The sequence below is a fragment of the Temnothorax americanus genome, unplaced genomic scaffold, assembly GCF_048541705.1.
Source record: "Temnothorax americanus isolate GAGA-0224 unplaced genomic scaffold, ASM4854170v1 Scaffold60, whole genome shotgun sequence".
Taxonomy (NCBI): domain Eukaryota; kingdom Metazoa; phylum Arthropoda; class Insecta; order Hymenoptera; family Formicidae; genus Temnothorax; species Temnothorax americanus.
In genome coordinates, this window is record NW_027509752.1 from 394,784 (window position 1) to 412,770 (window position 17,987).

Below are 17,987 nucleotides of genomic sequence, written 5' to 3' on the forward strand. Positions count from 1 at the left end.
CGTGCGTGACGTGTAGACGCGCGTCACGTAAATTTGTCTGTGTGTTACTGTTTCTCTCTAGAGATGCATAAAATATATGTACATCTTGCTTGCTTGCACACGTTTCTTTCAGTGCTGAATGTATACAGCTGCTTATATTATAAAAGTTTTAATTAAATGTGCTATCACATTCGATGCGTTCGATCAAATCTTTGTTGCGTGAATAATATGAAAAAAAAGTTAATTATATAATCAATTATTAGGCGATTATTAGGCAAACATAGTTTTTACAAAAAAATATATATAGGTATTTATTTAAATTTTTAAACTGACAAAAAATCATCTTTTTTTCAATAAAGTGAATACTTGCTGTTTTACTTTATAACGATTTATTGTTATCATTGCAAAATCGTTACTCCCACTAACTCAACGCTCACGATTATCTCGCTAGGTCCACCCGTTCCCCCGTTTTTCATCTTTTCGTTACGCAGACACTTCCCAGTCGAGTCTGAAATCTCGCTCATTCGTATGCACCAGCGGACTCGCACGCGTGACGCGCGCCGTCGTACACGGTGATCGTGTTCACGCGCGTCACGAGCAATCGTATAAGACGCGTGTCACGTGCACGAGACACGGCTGTTCCCCCCTCTCGCCTCCTCCTCCTCCCCCCGCTCTTCATCCTCATGCCAATTCTCGAGGTTCGTCTCTCCAGCGCGACAGCTCCGGCCTCCCTTCCGTCTCGACTCATCCGCGCGTTCTTTCGGCGCTGTGCGGGCTGTGCCTCTCTGTATTTCGCAACACAATGAAGTCACACCGCTCGCACACCGCGATATCCTTTATATCGCGATATGCCGGAGCTATTTCTACCGGACCCGGCCCACGTGCTCGACGGCTGGTAATAACGACGGACGACGCCGTATAGGTGCCCGATGACGGCCGGTCTTGGAAAATGACCGACCATATGTGTGCACACTCGACACACTTACACGCGACGATTGGTTGATCGATGTTAATCCCCTCCCCCTTCCCGGGATCGTCTTCTCTTCACCGGCAGTCAGTGTAGGAAAAATTTGTGGCGTAATTATTTTCGTAAATGAAATATTAGCTCTTGGTCGGCGGATGCTTCGGCGGGCCCGGGTCAAGTGTATGAAGTGCGGGGAAAATACAATTGCGAGTACACTGTCTCTACATGAAATAAATTTATTGTCCCAGGTCTCGTCATGAATGATCCCAACGTCTGCCGCGAGTTAATGGAGAATATTCCTCGCCATGATTGAGGATCGACGAACAATACGAACCTTTAATTCACGATCATTTAGACAATTTGCAGAACTTTTGATGAAAAGAGCAATGTGATGATTGAATAATTTTTTTAATGGAAAAGAACAATTTACTGATTTATTTGATGCATAAAGTAATCAGACGCGGATATATTATCTTCTTCGTGGAAGTATAAATTTCTATAAATATTTATAGAAGCTCATTGTTGATAGCATACATTAGATAATGATTGTTAAAAATGTAGGTACTACACCTGACAGAGAAATTTGATAAAAACTAATTGGTTCCTTATTACATACTTTTTAAACTGCTGCGTGCAAATTGATATAAAAATAAGAAATATATTAATAATGTGATGTGTAAAGAAAACGTTACTTTTTATATAATCGATGTCATCGTCAGCATTTCTTTTCTGCGGCTTTTCTCACGCGCGACGTACGGTTAATAGGTATATGTACGTCGATAAGATTCTCACGTAGTAACCTTATACGATACCGAATGTATCAATAGTATATATTCTTAAACGATCGATAGTATTTTTTTTTTACGTAGCGGTGATCTCCTTTTTTGAATGCCGGCGCAGTTGGACGCGCATTTCGAATGCGCTGAGAGCGGAAAATTAATATGAACGGGCGCGTCGAATATCGTCGAGTTTGCTGAAACACGATTCGGATGCCTTCGGCAGATTGTTTTGTTTAGATTAACGTGACGAATAATGCCGCTCGCGATTGTCGCGTTGTCCGAGTAGCCTTTTTGCATTCAACTCGAGCTGACGCTGCGCGTTTCCCGGCGCATTGAGATGCATACGAGTGCATGGCGAAGATGCGATGCGTCGCGGAATCTAGGAGCAAACTCGCGCCCTAACTGCGAAAATGGCGTATCGGAGTTGGGCCGCCGCGTAGGAATAGACCGCGAGGCTAATAATATCGAATAATGCATGATCTGCCCATTTTCATTATATGGCTCCGTTTATTACGGTGGTCTTTTATCACAATGTCGTTAAAGATATCCGGTACTTCGTTTTATACGACCCATCGATGTGTCTTTAAATCTTCCTCCCGCATCGCGACACAACCATGTAATTCTTAAATGCAGATCGCGAGGGATGGATGCGCGAGCGGCGATACGGATAAAAATAGAAAAACACGATTTATATGCAATTAGTTATAAAATACAGACTCTTTTGGATTGTTTTGTCTTATTTATATATTATATATATATATATATATTTTTTTTTTTAAGAAGAGAGCGAATGGAATGTAGGAAGTAATCAAGCTGATTAACGATATTTTGAAGACACGTTAAAAGAAACTTATGCATTATGGGCATGTATATAGTACGGCACAGATGGACGGTAACATTTGCTTATCTGCGCACATTTATCGCCGTATAAATGTTAAGGATATCTTACGGATTTCCTATGTTCTTTTTTTGTAAGACTGTGAGCAATCCGTCGACATCAATTATCATTTTGTTTTGTGAATTCGGTGAATAAATCTGTTTTTTATATATGTTGGTTCGAATAGTTCGTTAATTTTATTGTTCAACTTTATTTTACTATTTTTGTCGTAAAATATAATGATTTGTCATGATGAATTGAAAAAAAAATGTACGTATCTTAAAAAGTATATAAAAGTATATAAGTTATTTAATTATCGGCAATAAAATTAACGATAATGAAAGTGATATAGCAAAGCCAGAGATTGACGTATTAATCTTTCAGCCGAAACATTCTGAGACTCATAATGGAAAATTATGGGTACCTTAATCGCATGTAATAATATATCTGCACTTATCTTTATAAGTTATAAATTAACTAATAAATTCTATATTGTATATATACGTTAGGAAATGATAAAATATGAAATATCTCGCGAATATATCTTTAATTCATGCGTAAATAATTGAAGTGTTTTTCTGATATTCCGTTTTACGGGAATCATCGCTCTTATTCGCTTGTCTATATTTTGGCGCGGCTTCTCCTCTTTCTGGCTGCCATTTTCGAAATAATCGATACTGTCGCACTGCCTATTGCGAGACGTTTAAGAACGCGCTTGTGAAATGCGCACGAGAGTGCATTCGGCGGTGGAGTCACGGATAAAACGCGGCTGGATCCGGGCCAATAAACCCTCCGCGTCACGGCCTTCATTCTCACTTATCAGCGAACGTGCTTTGCTCCCGTCTCGACGGTTATTTTATCAATGATTCGTCCACGGATTTCGGTACGCCCTGTACGCCCGAGCGAGGAAAATTTTTGGACCCCCGCGTTTACGTAAATATTGATCACCGATTACCGCAGCCGAATCTTACTCAATAATCCGCCTCTCCATATCTTGAAGTGGAAACTTACGCAAGTTTCAAGCGACAACAATATTGAACCGTCAGTCACATCACGTACATATACAATGCATGAGATTATTTCCTTGTAAATAAAGGGTATCGCGGAAAAACGACGAGAAGTAAAACGATAATTTTTACATAATGATCTCCCCTTATCGAGTTTCTGTAGAAATTGAAATCGAGATCTAATTTTGGAGTCAGCCAACAAGTAATAAAATCTTTACTTAATTTCTCGGGCTTTAATTAAAAATTAATAAGATATTTAACATTAGGAACTTGTGAAAAAATAGGAAACTTGAAAACAGACAATTGTTCAAACTTTTGTTATAAAAGAAGTGGTTTCAAAATTTTTCTTTTTCGAGAAGATATTCTTATTGTTATATTATATTGTACGTTTTAGGATATATATTATTCGTATCATGGTTTCCAAACCCATGATTTTAACATAATAAGCGACCCGCGAGAAACACAAACATTTGCACAGAGCTTTTCAGGTTCTTATATATATCTCAATGTTTTACATTTATATCTTGTTAATTTTTTATATTATCGATCTGTAAACAGTTTTGAATTGAATTTTTACTCGTTATGTGTCACTCGAATTTTGATCTTTGGCAGATAGCCACTTCTTGATGTAGATTTACACAGGGTGTTTGAAAAAAAGTGTTACATATTTTCAGAGCAGGTATTTATCAAAACAAGAAGAAAATGCCCAGTAAACATGGATCTGTTAAGAAATGGGTCAATCTTTATCGTATATATTATAAGAGATGCTCTATGTGATTCCCGTTCGTTGTCACACCTTTCAGCCCTATTACGTCTCAGAGAATCACGCACTCTTGCGAATGCACCTGACTGCTCTTAGATTTGCTGACACACATTAAATGCGCGTTCCTAACAATGTTTGGGTTCGGTATTGTCGGACGATGCGCGCAAAATGGGGACCAATGACGTTTCCCAACATTGCAGGAACGCGCATTTAATGCGTGTCAGCAAATCTGAGAGCAACCAGGTGTATTCGCAAGAGTGCGTGATCCTCTGAAACGTAAAACTGAAGGATGTGTGACAATGAATGGGATCTTCATAGAGCATCTTCTATATAATATATACGATAAAGACTGACCCATACCTTAGGTATTTGATGTATAGAAGCACTTATACGATAAAAACTGGCCTATATCTTAACAGGTACTTGATTTTAGGACCCATGTTTACTTGACATTTTCTTCTTGTTTCGACGAAATATACTACTTGCTCTCAAAATATGTAACATTTTTTTAAACACCCTGTATACTACGACGTGATTACTGAATAATATCGAAAGAATTAAACGAGAGAAAGCTTATCGTTAGGATTAATTGCGAACTCTCTTGCAAAGATAATCTTTAAATTAAGGACAATTTAAAGTAGTGAATTATAAATTTCAGGTATTATAAATAAGCGAGATATTAATTAAACTTAATAATTATTGACTTAAAGAGGAAAGAATTTAAATGTTTATTCGAGAATAATTAATGACTTGTACGCAAGGATAATAAAGAGAAACATAAGTAAGTTGACATAATATATGGAACGTGAAAAAGATTTTCCAAATGTTTTCGGTATGTTTAAGAAAACTATAGGGAAAGTTATGGCAATATCTAATTTTAGACTTTATCCCCGTGATTAATCAACCTTTAGCTAATCTAATAATCCTACAATCATACTGACGTAATTGTAAGGTCAAACGCTTGACCTCAGATAATGGGAGATCGTTTTCGAACAACGCAACCTCACGTATATTGATGCTATAATTGGTTCCAATTTAATAAGCGATTTGCAACTACAAATGCAAGAGCTCTACGATTATAAATAAACGCGGTATTCTTTTATAATAAAAGTTTAAACAATTGTCTGTTTTCAAATTTTCTATTTTTTTCACAAGTTTCTAATATATTATTTTAAATATCTTAAATATCTGATTAATTTTTAATTAAAGCCCGTTTAAGTAATTATCCTTATAATTATTATTATTGCGTGAAGTCACAAATTATTCTCTTTCATAGCAAACAACGTGTATCGCACGTGATTTTTAAGAGGACAGGGAGCGAGAGAGGAGAATCAAAAAGGAGGCGCGGAACAAACGTGATTTTAGATAATTTATAGGAGAACTGGTCAGTTTAAGCAGCAATGTCGTCTGATGTCAATTGACTTAAGCTAGTTTGGCGAGTAGGCGTCGAAATTTATTCCTATAGAAACACTTGCGCGAATTGAAGCGAATCAATCCGACGCGACGCGGCGCGACGCGGCGTTTCGCCGATCCTTCGTCCGAGACGCTCGCCTCCTATCTTATTTTTCTCCGTTTGCTTTTCTTTTTATTTGCTCTCTCCCGGCGACGTTTAGGAGAGCGCGGCGCGGCGGTAATCTGAGCGTGATAGGAGAAGTAAGTATGTACAAGTCGCCGAGTGTAATCGGCCATGAAGTTTTGTAACATCGACCGAGAGGAAACGAGAGGAAAAAAGAAGAAGAAGAAGGAGGAGTCGTTTGTTCTGTGTGACGCAGTATCCGCGCGACCGTAATTGCTAACATAATAACACGACACGTAGAAGCGGCGACAATTAGGTGTTGGTGTACATAGACGGGCATAACGGATATAAGACCGATAATCGAATATAAGGCTGATAATCGGATATCTAGACATGAAAGAATACTGTTTCTTTCGTAGCAAGTTTTAGTCACCTTCAGATTTCTAAGGAAGTCTCAGAAAATCTCATCAATTATATTGTTTTTTTTTTTTTTTTTTTTTTTTTTAATTGCTTATAAAGTGAGCCGTCGTAAAGTCGTTACAATATATAACGTTGTAAAGTCTGTCGCTTGATTAAAAAGATATTTGGAGTTAAATCTCGGACTTAGAAAGAGAAGGACGGTGCGTTAGATTGAATCTTTAAATCGACTTGCAAATTTCTGTCGGGAAATTGATTTTTCTCAGCGAGACACGGCGTTAAAGAATAAATTTCATGTCATCGTACATCTATTCAGCCCACGAAGTTCATGCAAGCGACTATGCTATCGATTACATGCGGCCAGGTATGACTCACGCACTCAAACCATATCGGTGATAAATATCACGATGGGTGTACTTGTCCGGCGCGGCGGCGGTCCCTTTGAAACAGTAGAGTGCTCGTCATTTCTTGCTAATGTCGTTAACTTCATTACAACCGGCGCGTGATTCGCGTAAAAAGTTTCCTGCTGCGGTCAAGTAGAACCGATTGCATTTAGACCGTGGACACTATCATTTAAAGTTGATTAGATAAGGCGAGATGAAGTTTTGATTCGCATAACGGTCGATCAGAAATGCTTCGTCGAAGCAACGATCTTTAAATAGCAAACGTTTTGCGATACCTCGTACACAATAATTTTTGGGACACGAATGAGGGAATTGTTTACCCTAATTTTAACTTAGGTCCCTTTCGAGCTCTGTCGTTGAAATAGATCCTTAATTCTTCAATCGCGATCTCCAGAATTATGGTATAAATATATTGAAAACTGTAATGTATTGTACTCGTTATCTCTGATGCGGTTTTATCTTGTAAAAGTAAATATATATGTAAGAGCTTGGGCTGAAAAAGAGATCTACCTGATGATAACGACGATACCGATAAAACACGTAATACAAAACGTAGATTAGCGTTAAATAGAAAATACCGTCGCGAATATATCGTCGTATTATGTCATCATTGATCGTGATTCCAAACTCATGGAATATTACCCGAAGCTCTTGCATGTACTCCGTACGATTCTTATCGTTATCGTTTTTCTCTTTCACAGATCTTCATTACGACACTTGAATACACCGAATTACACGCATGAGCGCCTATTCGACATCTTATTCGCCGCATCTCTTTGCCGTTAATTGACGGTCGTCAATTAACGATGACGAATTCGATCTGTTTACGTCGACTTTGATCGAGTGTAGCGTATTATAGATCGTGGCTCATCGACATAAAATGTAATGAGAATTCTGTACTTTGTAATTCGTACGGATTCATGTCAATGGTCAACGGCGTTTATACATGTCTTACAACTGATTATGATCTAATGACTCACCTTCATTGATTGCCGCGCAAAGCTCGATAATTCTGTTGCAAAATGACGAAAATTCTCGAGTATCTACTTTACGTGAAATTTCTGTGAACTTTGTCGACCGTTGGAAACCGTTGTTATTCTGCAACTTGAAAAGGAAAAGAAGTATTTTCGACGAATTTATTTTCCTTTGCCTATAAAGAATGACGCTTGGTCTTTCTTTCAAGAATTTTAATTACGCCGGTTTCGAAACATTGAATTTAAATTTAAATCAGAAGTGGTTTGGAATAAAAGAAGAGTTGACTTAATTGGCTTAAAATAATTTTATGCCGTATAAAACAATATTAAATAATATTCTGAGAACGGCAGAATTGTTTGTTGAAACACAAGAATTTTGTGACGTCCTCACATAACAGCTTCTACATATTTGTTGGTATAATTTATTAGCGACGTTTCCGTTTGATAGCACGCAGCTCAATTAACTCGCGTCATAATCTTTTTTGGCGTAACCCTCACCTCGGCATTGGTCCCGCGATTCGTCCTTCGGTTATTTCCGTGAAAATTTGGCAGAGTATCTGCTAATATACATTAGCAGTTACAGGACATGCTTTGGCAAATATCTCCGAAGCGTCAATTAACGATTGCCGTAGCGTCTTTATTCGATTATCACGGCGATATTTAGACTAGCGCTACAAAAAACACAGTATAACATTGTATAAAATATTATATAATATATGCAATTCTTCTAGGAACATTTGCCCCCAAATTAATAATAGATTCCGTGATCCGGAATCGATTTTACTCATTATCAGTGGAATTTACCGCGAATAGGGGAAGACTGAAACTTTTAGAATTTTAATTTAAAGCTTCAGTTACGCAGCGATATATAATTTTAATGAAAAAAGAAACGCATAGTTGCGGTAAACAATGCCTAACCATATTTTTAGAAATAATTTCTACAGACAAATTGAGATTTTCAGTTTGTAATTAAAATTAAAAATACAGATTTTTAGATGTTTATATATATATATATATATATATATATATATATATATAACGCATAAGAAATATTGAATATATAACACAATACGAGATATGTTATTACACAACATTTCATCGTCTGTCTCGCCTTTATTGACACCGCAATATAGTACCATGTTATAATAGCCTAATACGTCTTTTTATTCTTTCAGCCCGTTTTGGGAAGCGTCACATGGTGACTTTCATGATATTCCTTGGTATGGCGAACGCCTACATAATGAGGACCAATATGTCTGTGGCTATTGTCGCGATGGTCAATCATACTGCTATCAAGAACCCTGATGAGGAGATAGAAGTCGTGGATGAGTGCGGAAAGAATACCAATGAAACCGGCGCTGCCGATCGCGTGAGTAAAACAAATTCTGCAGTCCTTTTTTTTTATTGCAAAATTTCGAGAGTTTAGTAGGTAGGAACTGAAAAATGTGTGTCCTCCGTCTTTGCAGAGCGCCGACGGACCATTTGCCTGGGACAACAAGCAGCAAGGCTATCTCTTAAGCTCATTTTTCTGGGGCTACGTTATAACGCAGATACCGTTCGGTATACTTGCCAAGCGTTACGGCGCCAAGTATTTCCTCGGGGTTGGCATGCTGATCAATTCGCTTTTCGGACTGCTAGTTCCAGTGTCCGCGTACTGGGGATATTGGCCCCTGGTAATCGTTCGTTTCATTCAGGGTTTAGGAGAGGTAAGTAACATCTCGAAAATCCCTCACCATTACGATACAATATAATAGTTTGATTGAGACTCGAGAAGAGCGAGCGAAGATGAGAATGTGTGATGTTTCGGGATCGGTTATCTGTTGTGTCCAAATACATACTTTGCTACTTGCAAACAACTTTCATTCGTTCGTAAGTATAAAGTTCACGAATTAATTGAAAAAAAATTTGATAAAGAATTATTTTATTTTAGTTCTTGTCTTCTACATTATGCATTGTCTTGAAAAAACTTTGATCAATAAGATAAGAGTCTCTGTGTAATTGCAGAGATAGATATTTCTTACATTAGCTTTAGCATTATTATTACATTAACATATAATAATATAAGTAATTATAGTTATAATCTTAAAGGATTACTGATCCGTTTGAGTGTGAACGTTTTTTGATTGCACGGGTGTATTTCCTTCCCCCTAGGAATGGATTAATCCCTATTGCAGGGTCCTATTGTGCCTTGCACGCACGCACTGCTGGCGAAGTGGATACCGCCTAACGAACGGAGCAGGATGGGTGCCTTTGTCTATGCCGGTAAGCTCGTTCAATGCGATTTCTTATTCCTTTATGTAGCGATTTGTCGCGTATACCGAGTCGAGAGCTAGTTCGCCGCGCGAGAATCCTCCTCTCTGTCTCTGGAGCATTTCGAGTCTGCATCGAGTCGCTACTGTGGGTGCGCGCGCTTCTTGCTGCGGCGGGATTTGTGGACCGTGGACCTTTTCAATTTCTTGAGTTATCTTCATTTTTAACCATTCACTCCCACAAGGTCTTTTTTTTGTTGGTAAAAATAGAAAGAGCATAAGGATGATTGGACGCCTGATGACGATAACTGATCACATTTTTTTTTGCATGTTTTTTCCCATCGATAGGCGCACAATTCGGCACGATAATATCCATGCCGTTGAGCGGTCTGTTGGCCGACTGGCAATTAGTAGGCGGTTGGCCATCTATTTTCTACGTGTTTGGTGTTATCGGTACCGTCTGGTGCATAGCGTTTCTCATATGGGTCTATGAGGATCCCGAGCAACATCCAAGCATCACAGAAGACGAGAAGAAGCTCATACTCAGCTCTCTCTGGGGTAGCGCCGGCATTTCCGTGAGTTCTTTTCGCATTTCTTCGCTGTTAATTAATTTATCTCAATATTTATCTCAATTTATCACGTTAATCGAAATATTTATTTTAATCTTTATCGCCTGTTGTAGTAATATATCTCTTTTAGTAGCCAAACTGAGAAAACTAATATTTTCTCTTCTTTTAGTCATCGCCTCCCGTGCCTTGGAAGGCCATTGCAACTTCGCTACCATTTTGGGCTATCTTGATGGCGCACATGGGTCAGAATTATGGATATGAAACGTTGATGACTCAGCTTCCGACATTTATGAAACAGATTCTCCATTTCCCTATCCAGAAAGTGAGTGATATATTTAAATTGGAGGGAAAAGAGTTTTCTACAGTTTCCCCGCATGAAACTAATCGTTTGTCTGTATGGTTTCAGAATGGTCTCTATTCGGCACTTCCATACTTTGCCATGTGGCTCTTTTCCATGTTTATCTCTCACGTCGCGGATTGGATGATCTCTTCGGGGAAATTTACTCACACTGTGACTCGCAAGATCGTTAACAGCATCGGCCAGTTTTCACCGGCTTTGGCATTGATTGCTGCTTCGTATACCGGTTGCAATGACTGGTTGACAGTAACCATTATTACAGTGGGCGTCGGTCTGAATGGCGCTATTTATTCAGGTTTTAAAATAAATCACCTCGACATCTCTCCGAGGTTTGCTGGGATCTTAATGTCCTTCACAAATTGTATCGCCAATCTCGCTGGACTTCTCGCGCCGATTACCGTTGGAGAGGTTATTGCTAAATCGGTAAATATATATGTAATTGGTCTCTGAAACTCTAATTAATTAAGTAATTGATGAACATACATTATCTATGTGATGCTATTATTTTCAGCCATCGCATGCCAAATGGAGGACCGTGTTTATGATCTGCGCTGGTATCTATATTTTTTGTGCGACATTCTATGCAATTTTCGGTTCTGGTCAAAGGAAAGCATGGGACAATCCCGATAAGGATGACGACAAGAACGAGAAGAATGAACTGGACGGTGTAAGAATCGTGAACGAGACTCAACATTGACAAGTGAATATTTTATCGATAAGAGTCAGTGATGATGCGAGGAAATTAACACTGACGACGTGACAATTGTGTACACTTGGCCATTTCTGTTTATGCACATTCATTCCCTCCCTATTATTTAGCCATTCGAAACAAATCGAGTATATTAAGACATTTAAGTTAATCTCAGAATTGTATTTTTCTTTTTTATTTTACCGTAATAATATAAAATTTTTCATGCTAATTGTCACAATTTGCGTTGTAGGTGTCTTCATACTTTTGTATTGGATTGCAAAAGTTGTACATTAATTGCTTTAATGTTATATTGTGAGTTTTGTGTGAAAGACAATTCGTATGTGTAAGAAAGAAAAAGGAAGAGAGAGAGAGAGAGAGAGAGAGAGAGAGAGAGAGAGAGAAAGGTATATGTAGAATATACTCATAACCAAGCTACTGTTATAAGCTTCGGTTCACGTCATTCGTTGTATTTTATAATTTATAAATTTTTACATAATAATTTCGCGTATTATGTAGAATTAGAAAGTCGCACTTTAAGAACTGGCATGTTAGAGAAACGATGGGAGAGATGATTCTCAAAAGAAATTTAAAAAAAGCGAAAACTATAACTTGTAGATAAGCGAATTTCCATGAACTTACCGGAGATGTCATAACAACAAATAAATCAAAGCGGGTATGACGAGATTATAAAAGCCGTTGCATTGTTTCTTAATTATATATTGAAGTTATCTGTACAATTAAGATGTTTAAATTGAAAATGAATTAAATTGTACATCGCTGTTTGAATATACGAGTGCGAGAGAAACAGTTAAGTTTTTTAAGCGCAATATTAAACTCATTTGTGACATACGGCATTGTTATTCGCGCAACATTAGCTTTAACAGAGTCGATATACGACGTGTTATCTCTGCAATCTCGTTCCACATTCGAATAAAACTTTTTAATCTCGGTCTTCCTACTTTGTAATAGCGCATTAGCTGCTTTGCTATTTTTTTTAATGGGATGTATGCGCTAAGATTCATAGGATAGATTTAATTAGATTCACGATGATCATGCCGGAGAAGGATTTGTCCTAGTGTTTTCCAATGCTTATCTTCAGGGTAGATTTCGTTGTTTGTAACCTGACAAACTTGTGGCAGCAGTATTAGAGCAAAGATCCTCATCGTTCATCTTTTTTTAATACATCACTTTTTACTGTAACTACTGCCATTTTGTATTGCGTGTGTGGCTTGGATGAAAAGGGTGATAACGACAAATCCCATTTTTGTCGCGGGGCGAGGGATAGGCCGAAGCTGTAATCGAGGCGTTGCAAACAGCACAATGTATACAATACAAGAATGGTGTTTATACATATTGTAGATATTTGCGCGTAAGAACCCTATTAAGTTATAGTTGTAGGTATTAGATGAGTTACTGCTCATAGTTATTTATATAGCGTTCACAAAGAACAATAAAAGAATCATTACCTCCAGCCTAAAATATAAATTGTCAAACTAAATGTTTTCGCACTTATACATATAGTAGAAAGCATTTTTTTTTTTCATATTCGATAAGCCTTTCTTTTTCATAAGCTGCACAAACCGAACGATAAATCTGACGATAATTGTAATTTCTTTTTCTATACGGTCTCGAGTATCGAGGCTAACTAATGAAATACGTAATCGCGCTACACGCTCGCGAGGATAAGTCTGAAATAATCGAACTGTCTGAAAATGAATTATTAAATAATATGTATTAAAAATATTTGTTGGCTTATTCATCTTGCGATTTTATACGAAAACTTTGGAAATAAGGTAACGGCGTACGTTAATTGTTAGTAGAAGGGAAAATGGATGCGAGTGCGTCCTGTGATCGTGTATCTACAAGTGCCTTCGACAAGTGACGTTTGTTTTTCTTTTTATAAATAATGTACTCTTAAAATAAATTTTTGCGTTACGTCTACGGAGAAAAAAAAAGTCAAAGTGTTTGCGAATATTGTTTTGAACTCTCACAAGTATGCGAATTTCCATGTGAACTTGAGAAGATGTTAATCGAAAATTACTTTACCGCATTTCTTTACTGTGGCTTAACGCGATTAATACAAAAATCATGAATGTAAATCGATTTGAAAACGAATTCGATGGGAGATATAACGAGGAAGTTACCCCACGCTTAGATGATAAAGTAATTTAATGCAAAATTTCGCAAACTCATATTTTTATACAAATATTTATATATAATGTACATAAGACGATACACGATGTTACAACACGATGTTAAAACATATTTTTATTGTTGGGATTGTAAAACATATGTGATAATAGAACTGCAAGTGAATAAAATAAGGTACAGCTGTAATAAATTGTTAGTTATTTGTTATTATAGTTTTATTAATATGCTATTTTCTTTATAAAGTTTGTATGAAATGTTTTATAACAAAACATTTGTATCTCTTTTGAGAACAAAATACTATATCGATTTAGCAATATAATAGATTCATTCAGCATTGTAGTAAATTGCACATCAACCGTGTCCGTATTAACCACATTTTTGGTTGCAAACGCTCAAAAATAGGGGATTTTTCGAAATTTTTTTAAAAGAAACGTTGACCCGATCAATTGTTGGTTTGTATAAGCTTATTATCCTATCCGTAACATATTGTTGGATAAGTAAAAAAATAAGATAAAATTGCTAACAAAACATGCATTCATTGATAATAAAATATTCTTATATGTTATGTAATAATTAATGTTCCTTAATTTGACTAAATTTGAATAATAGAGATTTTATCGCATACAGGAAGTAATTAACAAAAATGTTATTTTATAACGAGGATATTTTAACTTATTATATTTTAATACCCGTCAATATAAACCAAGCCTTTTGTCTTGGCGATGCTCAAAGCGAATTGATGAGCTTCAAGCATATTGTTACCCTCGACGTGTACTGTTACTCGTGAATTTGCATCCTGATGATGAATCTCGAAACATCCGGACTATTTCATCTGGCGTTGTTGTCGGCACCACAACAGTCACTGGTATTCGAAATTTCTTTCCGTAATAGCAGAGAATTTGAGCGAAATTTCCCGTTGAGATTGCTATTACTCCCTTCAGGCCCTTCTTTTTTTGCTTTTTCGATAACTGTAGCAGAGTGTAGATCACGCCACATGCTTTGACACTGCTCGTTGTTTCTTGCTCAGACTCTTCAGATATATACGGAATACCTCACCTGTGATTGATCTTATGTGGTACTAAAACAATCAGTTAATAAGAAACGATTAAAGATTATCTTAAGCCATTCTTTAATAATATTGTGTATTACAAATTACAATGCCAATGCCTGGATCAAAGTTAGATATACATATATTATGTATTATAATTCTCGTGTAACATTAATAAATCATTATTTAAAATAATTCTGGAATTTCCATTAATTTATATGGTCTGAAGCTTATTTCACTCTACATTTTATAGATTTATATTGAATTAAATTTATTTTATAAAGCAGTTTCCGTACGATTGAAATCCATGATTCAAAAGCAAGGCAATTGGGTGCCTTATGAACTGAAACCGAGAGACGTTGAAAGAGGCGATTTTTCACTTGCGAGCAGTTGATTCAAAGGCAAAAACCCTTTCTCTGTTGCCTTTGAATCAGCTGCTCGCAAGTGAAAAATCGCCTTTCAACGTCTCTCGGTTTCAATTCAAACTTTTTTTTCGAACTTTTGCGTAGATTTTGAAATCTATGAATTTTAACATTATTGCAGCTTTGAGAAATTGATAGCAACAGTTTTGAATATTTGGTCAATTTTTATTTAAAGTTATGATGCGTAACGTTAAATTAAACATTATGCTATTTATTACCTTATGTAATGATGTTTTCAAAACACCAAATTGGTGTTCTCTTGTTTGAGACAGTATCGATGTGAGTGTGCTGCGCGAGATTTTTTGTTCTTCCTCTGGTTTTGTTTTCTTAAAGCCCTTTTCAATTACCGTCTATAAAAATAAAATACTAAATTAACAAAATTGCATTTTTCTCATTTTCCGAATGTATTACAGTACACCGCGTATCGCGAAGATTGGTTTTAATATGTATTATTGAATTAACATTCGAATGCTTTAAATATTTCTTCCATGTAATTCTGAAAACTACTTTCAAATATAGATATATACTGTCACACATACCCATCGGTGTACACTGTGTATATTAAGCTTTGAAATTATAATTAATCAAATGTAAAATACCCATTTGGAATCGGAGTGATCCTCGCGTCGTAAAAGTGGGCGGACAATATTGTAAGAAAATGACAAGACATTCTCTATTGTCGATTCCGGATTTGGAGATGACAAGGCATCTTTTTTTTATCAATTTTCTTCTTTTCTTTATCACTGTCAATTTCCTCCTCTTCTTACTCACTAGAGAAGACATGAATATAAAATAAAAAGTTACTTGACATAAATCTGAAAAACCACTTGAGATGCACGTAAAGAATTAAGGCGACAAAAGGTAGTGTCGAATCCGAGTTGCTTCTTAACTAGTTCTCTTCCTCGCAGAGGACAAACGTATTTGTCGATAATAATATACATTCCTCCCCGAAGCTTTTATTTGTTTTTTGTGCGATATGAACGTGTTGTCCTCGTGAACTTTGCGATCGAAACAATTTACTCGATAAATAATGAAAAGGATATATATAAGAATAAAGTAAGCGTAAAGAAATAAGTTTTGTAAAATATATTTTTATTTATTTCTGCATTTGACCGACATTCTATGTAATTCTTATTTCGAAAATTTTTAGAGTCTGTGACTTTCTTTTCGCATTTTAATTTACGTTAATATAATTTGACAGAAATTATAATTATCATTATTTGACTTGTCTTTTCTCTTTAATTTTCAAAATAGTTTTAATAAAATTTATTCTAAGTTACATAAAATTATTAAGTATTTCTTTGATAAATCTATAATTAATTTTATGATAGTATCTGACTGTCATACAGGGCTACAGGGTGTATCAAGATGATAGCCGGTACGGCGGGTTGCCCATTCGAGCAGGCGCGCATGGTTGTTCACAATTGCGTTGACTTCGGTGCATCACCTATAATCACTCGCATATCTTTTTTACAATAAAATAGACTTTGTAGCGCCCGAAGTTGCAATACAATTGTGACGGATTTCCGTAGCAATAACGTTAAAACAGAAGTCGAGATGACAATACAGGTTATGAAATAAATTTTATTAAGGAAACGAAAGACATCTTCTCTTTTACGAAAAAAGCTCGTACCATAGTCTATCATAATCATTATATATTATAATTTTATTACTTAAATTATTTTTTGCACACAATGTTTATGCACAGAACAAAAGTCGGCAATTAGTATATGTGTGCAAGTTTAAATGATAAGTCGGCTAATAACTTTTATTCAATGTAAGTTTAAATAATGGCAGAAATCACCATTAACAAATCTTACAATATTCATTTTGTTTAATTAATAAATAATTTATCATTAAATTGATAATCAATTTAATATATCAATACTATCGAGCATTATATAATTCTTTATATAAATGATGCTGCTGCATCTTAAAAATCTTAATCTTAGTATAAAATATACATTTTAAATATGATGCTAATAAATTGTTTATATAAGGTAAATTATCATAATATTTAATGAATACTTTTTAGTAATAAATTCCTTGTAGATTTAAATGAGATTCAGTAGCATTATTTACATAAAGATGCTTATTAGCATCATTATATTGAATTAATTATTAATGTTAATGATGAAATATTAATAATCTGAAATAAATGTTGTTAGACATAAGATCCGCTGATAATATGATCGTTTTTATCGTTATTCGGATCTCGTGCCTAATAACATTTATTTCAGATTATTAATATATATATATATATATATATATATATATATATATATATATATATATTGTCACGTCTTTTTCACTCCCGGAGCGGTCCGGGCCGTGTGACGGATCAAAAGGGGAAAAGGAGAGAAGGATGATAGGCCTCTCCGAGTCTCCGGCAGTTCTCTCGCACCCCCGACACTCCACTAACCGAATTTTATTGTTGGGCGCCAGACGCGTAAATTCGCGTCCGCGAAATCGCGAGAAACTAAAGAGAAAGACGCAAGGCGAAATAAGTCGGTGTGCGAGGAATCGGCTAGCTCGACCTAATAGCAGGGCGCGCCCTCAGAAAAGATTTCTAATAACGAGACAAAAAATATTCTTGACATGTTTAATCTCATCACAATTTAAAGTAGTATAAAAATAAAACAATATTGAGATTAAATCAATAATTCCTATATTCTCTTCTCTCGAATAAAATAAGATTGACTTAATATCTTGAGACAATAATATATAAAAAATTTACTCACCAGATTCTATTTTTAAAAGGTGCTCATAAATATCATCACACGTGATGATTTTTGAAACAAATAATTTTGCACAACCGA

The 17,987-nt window shown here is 35.9% G+C and overlaps 1 protein-coding gene and 1 long non-coding RNA gene across 3 annotated transcripts in view; one reads left to right on the forward strand and one right to left on the reverse strand.

Annotated features, from left to right (window-relative positions):
* Positions 1–13,471, forward strand: part of Picot (putative inorganic phosphate cotransporter protein picot) — a 43,520-nt gene extending 30,049 nt beyond the window's left edge. For both annotated transcript variants that reach the window (XM_077420825.1, XM_077420824.1), the window contains exons 2-8: positions 8,856–9,049; positions 9,147–9,386; positions 9,855–9,942; positions 10,278–10,504; positions 10,668–10,820; positions 10,905–11,279; positions 11,368–13,471. In XM_077420825.1, the coding sequence (XP_077276951.1) occupies positions 8,856–9,049; positions 9,147–9,386; positions 9,855–9,942; positions 10,278–10,504; positions 10,668–10,820; positions 10,905–11,279; positions 11,368–11,553 (1,463 nt within the window). In that variant the 3' untranslated portion in view covers positions 11,554–13,471. The remainder of the gene's footprint in view (positions 1–8,855; positions 9,050–9,146; positions 9,387–9,854; positions 9,943–10,277; positions 10,505–10,667; positions 10,821–10,904; positions 11,280–11,367) is intronic.
* A 261-nt stretch (positions 13,472–13,732) lies between these two features.
* LOC143905405 (uncharacterized) lies at positions 13,733–16,950 on the reverse strand. Its single transcript, XR_013259184.1, has 3 exons — positions 15,768–16,950; positions 15,387–15,518; positions 13,733–14,776 (listed from the first exon to the last, which is right to left on the reverse strand). It is a non-coding gene; the product is annotated as an uncharacterized LOC143905405 (long non-coding RNA).
* Positions 16,951–17,987: the final 1,037 nt, after the last annotated feature.